The sequence below is a fragment of the Juglans microcarpa x Juglans regia genome, chromosome 8D (genome assembly GCF_004785595.1).
Source record: "Juglans microcarpa x Juglans regia isolate MS1-56 chromosome 8D, Jm3101_v1.0, whole genome shotgun sequence".
In the NCBI taxonomy this organism is placed as follows: Eukaryota; Viridiplantae; Streptophyta; class Magnoliopsida; order Fagales; family Juglandaceae; genus Juglans; species Juglans microcarpa x Juglans regia.
The window spans coordinates 7,658,525-7,663,086 of record NC_054608.1 but is presented as its reverse complement, the minus strand read 5'-3'; the positions used below and the strand labels follow the sequence as shown (position 1 = coordinate 7,663,086).

Here is a 4,562-nt window from a genome sequence, read left to right as displayed (position 1 = left end):
TTTGTAGGATCTTTTTGTGACCATAACACTTGTCTTCTTATATGCTTCCTTACTCTCCGTATTGGTATATATGTTTATGAGCTATTTCCGATGTACAAATTAAGTTGTTGGAAGGACTCTCCACAAAATCCACAAGTTTTAAGGCCGATTGGAACACTCCGTAGCGCAATGAGCAGTCACCAAATTACAATTTGGTAACATGGCCTCATGCATAAGCTCTCGCCATCCCTTCTATTTTACGTGACGTACCTAGGGGGAAAAAAAAGAAAGATAAAAAGGCTGTTGAAAGACCTGTTAGATACTCCAACACAGTCACTGTCACTACGGAAAATTAGAAAATAGAGATGTCTCTCACGCACAACATAATGCAGGTGGCGTCATTATAGATTGACTAATATATAACTGAGATCAGAATCACTTCCTCAATCTTCTTATTGTTTCCTAGATTGTTAAAGGAAGTGATATTAACAATGAATGGTCTGATGTGATGAGTGATCCGAATTAGATGCTGAGTCCTGATAATCTGGTCATGTTACTGCGTGAAATAGCGCAACGACATGTGAATCAGTCTCACATGCAAGTTAATTAGGCCATTGCTAGGCGAGTCCCATGCATGCGCTAATCATTAATTAACAGGAGTGGTAACCAAGGAAAGGTAATACGACAATACAAGGATATTCACTTACAAATATTTGATTAAACGGTACGTTTTCCTGGTATATTTGATTAGTCACTGCACTGATTTCTACCTTTGACTTGAAGAGGATCTGCTTGCTTTCTCTCCCAAAACCCCTGTTGATACAATTATAGTTAAGATCTTCTATAGACGTTCTTTTCATGATTTTAGCTAAAAAAAAGTCGAGATATGGAGTGCATGTTATCTCCTTTTTTAAGTACTGTTCAAGTCTTATAACATTAAATGACTAGTTTCATATGTCTGTTTCTGTTCCATCTGTTTCATTTTAGATCGAACAACAATTCCAAGTAATTTTTCATCCTTGATCCTAAAAAATCTACTTTTTATGTTTTTAAATCCTCCAATGTTTTTCAATTGAATAAATCTGATGTCCCAGTGAAAAAAAGTTGTGTTTCTCACTAGTTGGCAGCTGTAATTTCCTTTTAAGGCTGTCTCGAGGAAAGAAAGTTGAAAGTTGTCAAGTAGAAAGAACTGCAGCACGACCTTCCATTCGTTTGGTTCATTTTTCAAACCAGAAGTGAGTAGAGGGAGGAAAAGTAACGAAAAGGAGATATGGTCGAGGTCATTCCGATCAGGCTGCAGAAGACATGGGAAATATGGAATGTCAGGGGAGTCATTCTCTTCAGCCTTTTACTACAAATCGTACTGTTTTTGGGTGCTCCCATGAGAAAACGCACAGGAAATAGGCTCTACATCCTGATCATGTGGGCATCATACTTTCTAGCCGACTGGGCAGCTAGTTTCACTATCGGGCTCATCACCAGCAGCAGGAACTCATCTAAGATTGTTGAAAGGAGTGACCTTCTTGCATTTTGGGCACCGTTCTTGTTGTTACATCTTGGTGGGCCGGACACCATAACTGCTTTTGCCCTGGAGGATAATGAGCTCTGGCTCAGGCACTTCCTCACCCTGATATTCCAGGTTTTCGCCTCTTTTTATGTCTTCCTGGAAACACTACCAAGCAACAAGCTATGGCTCCCGACTTCCCTCATTTTCCTGGCAGGAGTCATCAAATACAGTGAACGGACACGTTCTTTATATCGTGCAAGCTGGGGTACATTCCGAGAAACCATGCTTACAGAACCAGATCCTGGACCAGAGTACGCGAAGCTCATGGAGGCATTCTCTTCAAAGAAAGTAGCCAGACTTCCTACAACAATGTCACAAACAGTAGATGCTGATATTAGAGCATCCAAGTCCGCCTTCTATTCTTCTCAACCGAGAGAGAATCAGGATTTAGATGAGTTTGAGGTGGTGAAATATGGTTACCACTTCTTCAAAATCTTCAAGGGACTCATTGTTGATCTCATTAGCCACAATGATCGAAATGAGAGCAGAGTATTTTTTCATGGGAGAAGTCCTGAAGATACGCTTAAAGTGTTGGAGGTTGAACTCAACTTCATCTACGAAGTTCTCTATACCAAGTTCGTTGTGATACATGATCGAATAGGATACCTTTTGCGCTCTGTAAGCTCGCTTTCGGTTTTGGCGTCCCTTGGGGTCTTCTTTTTTGTAGACTGCAAGCATGGTTTAGATAAGTTTGATATTGGAGTTACCTACACCCTGCTGCTCGGTGCCGTGAGCCTGGAGGCAATAGCACTCTTCAACCTCATTTTCTCTGATTGGACAATGGCTAATTTTCTCGACAAGAGGAATATAAATCCAAGCGTCCAGGCCATCTTCGAAAAATATCTCAAAATTAGAAGGTCAAGGTGGTCTCCAACCAAGGATAAGCTGCTTGGAACCGAGTCAAGGAGTACATCAGTATTACTTCGCAGGTGGTCTGAATCCGTGGCAGGATTTAATTTGATAACATACTGCCTCAAGCAACTTCCGAAAAAATCCAATGAAGAAAATGCAGATCAGTGCTACCTTGGCATTTTTAAGAAGACTACTCATTTGTTGCATCATATACGGAAATGTTGTCGCAAAAAAGTGGTTGAACCGTTGGGTGCTAAGGATTTTCTAGATGAGTGGAGATATGCGTCCAAAAACCCCTTCACAAAAAATCTATGGGAATTTATCTTTGAAGAACTGTTGGAGAAATCTAAAGAAGCAGATAAACCAGAAAATATCAAGACGGTAAGTTCAGCTAGAGGTGCTTACGTTCTCGAAGAATACAAAATCGAGCACGGAGGGGAAGAAGTACTTTTTGAAACACTTAAAAAAGATTATATTGAAAATGTTACCTATGATGAGAGCCTTCTGCTTTGGCACATTGCTACTGAACTCTGCTATCATGGAAGTGAAGTCGATCCCCAGACAAAAGCTCAACCTGATGAACACAAAGTCGGCCATCATGGAAGTCAAGTCGGTCACGATAAAAAAGACTCTGATCCTGAAATAGTAGCTCAAACGGTATCTAAACATCGTCGACTGATCAGTAAGCTCGTTTCAGATTACATGCTATATCTTTTAGTGATGAAACCTACTATGATGTCTGCTGTGGCAGGTATTGGGCAAATTAGATATAGAGATACATGTGCTGAGGCTAAAAGATTCTTTCGCAATAAGGGACTAGGACCAAAGATGGTAAAGGATGCTTGTGAAAAGCTCCTTGATGTGAATACAGATGTTAAACCTGTTCATGTGAAGGGAGATAGAAGCAAATCTGTATTGTTTGATGCATGCATGCTGGCCAAAGAGCTGCAAAAATTAGAGGAGGAGAAGAAATGGGAGGTAATCAGCAAAGTGTGGGTGGAGATGTTGTCATACGCGTCAAATCATTGCCGACCAGATGCTCATTCTCAGCAAGTAAGTAGAGGTGGACAGCTTATCAATCTTGTTTGGTTGCTGATGGCTCATTTTGGCCTGGTTGAGCAGTTCGTATTCACTGCCGGTTTCGGCCCTGCAAAATTGATTGTGGAAAAGTAGTAACTTTTTCGTTATTCATGCTATATATGTTTATGATTGGATCGAATTTGATGTATTTTTTTCGATATATCTCTAGTCTCCTTGGCTTGGCCGAAAATCAATTGAATTGGGATATATATATCCAATCTCCTTCCGATAGGAAAATTCAGCTTTACTCATTGACCTTTTTCATACAAAGAACATGAAGTAATTATCGGTATATCAAGAAAGAAAAACTTTAAAGACGTTATAATTTCAAAAATTTGAAGAGAAAAACTACCACGCTTGTATTTTGTTTTTCTTAATTACGAAAAGCAAATGGTTACATCATGTATGAGATTCTCAAACACTACTTGTTTCTTGTATACCAAAATAGAAGGTCCGTGGCATTTGCCACAGAGATGAGCAAATGGTAAAGGTCCCCTCTGTAACGTCCCATACCAAGATGGATCTTGGTTGGAGAATTACCTGTCACGTATAAATCAGTCTCCCAACACATCTAAAATCTCCAAAGATTTTGAAAAACAATAAACAATCTCATATTTTCCAATTAGACACATAATAATTACCACAAAGTCATTACTATGATAACAACATAAACCAAGGGGTCCACAATCTCCCAATAGTCTCAATATAATAAAATGATAAATTTTTAAGTCTTATTAAACCAAATACATAAACCTATCTCATAGACATCAAAAATCCTTCTGTTAACAGTAATACTCTAAGGTACTCGACACTCTAATATCATCAGATTAGCCTTGCTCACATTTTCTTTTTTCTATTCCTAATTCTCAGCTGAACCCTCCACATAGTCTGAAAAATATTTTAAAAATAAGGGGGTAAGTTATCAACAACTCAGTAAGCAAAACACATACACTAGTGTATAGAGCATGAGCTTTTTCACAAATTTTGATATGCAGGAAACAAAAATATTTTATTTTCATATGCAGATCTTAAAACATATTAACAATATTTTAGAGTAACATTTCAATCTTTTTCAAATTTCAAA

At 38.6% G+C, this 4,562-nt stretch overlaps 1 protein-coding gene across 2 annotated transcripts; it reads left to right on the top strand.

Moving 5' to 3' along the window:
* Nucleotides 1-1,225: 1,225 nt before the first annotated feature.
* On the top strand, nucleotides 1,226-3,661 carry LOC121243655. 2 transcript variants are annotated; one of them, XM_041141778.1, is made up of 2 exons: nucleotides 1,226-2,943; nucleotides 3,022-3,661. In XM_041141778.1, the coding sequence occupies exons 1-2, from the start codon at nucleotides 1,250-1,252 to the stop codon at nucleotides 3,569-3,571; spliced, it is 2,244 nt and encodes a 747-aa protein (XP_040997712.1). In that variant the 5' UTR covers nucleotides 1,226-1,249; the 3' UTR covers nucleotides 3,572-3,661. The 2 variants fall into 2 exon arrangements, with proteins under 2 accessions (XP_040997712.1, XP_040997713.1); XM_041141779.1 differs by having other exon boundaries at nucleotides 1,226-2,985; nucleotides 3,073-3,661.
* The last annotated feature ends 901 nt before the right edge of the window (nucleotides 3,662-4,562 follow it).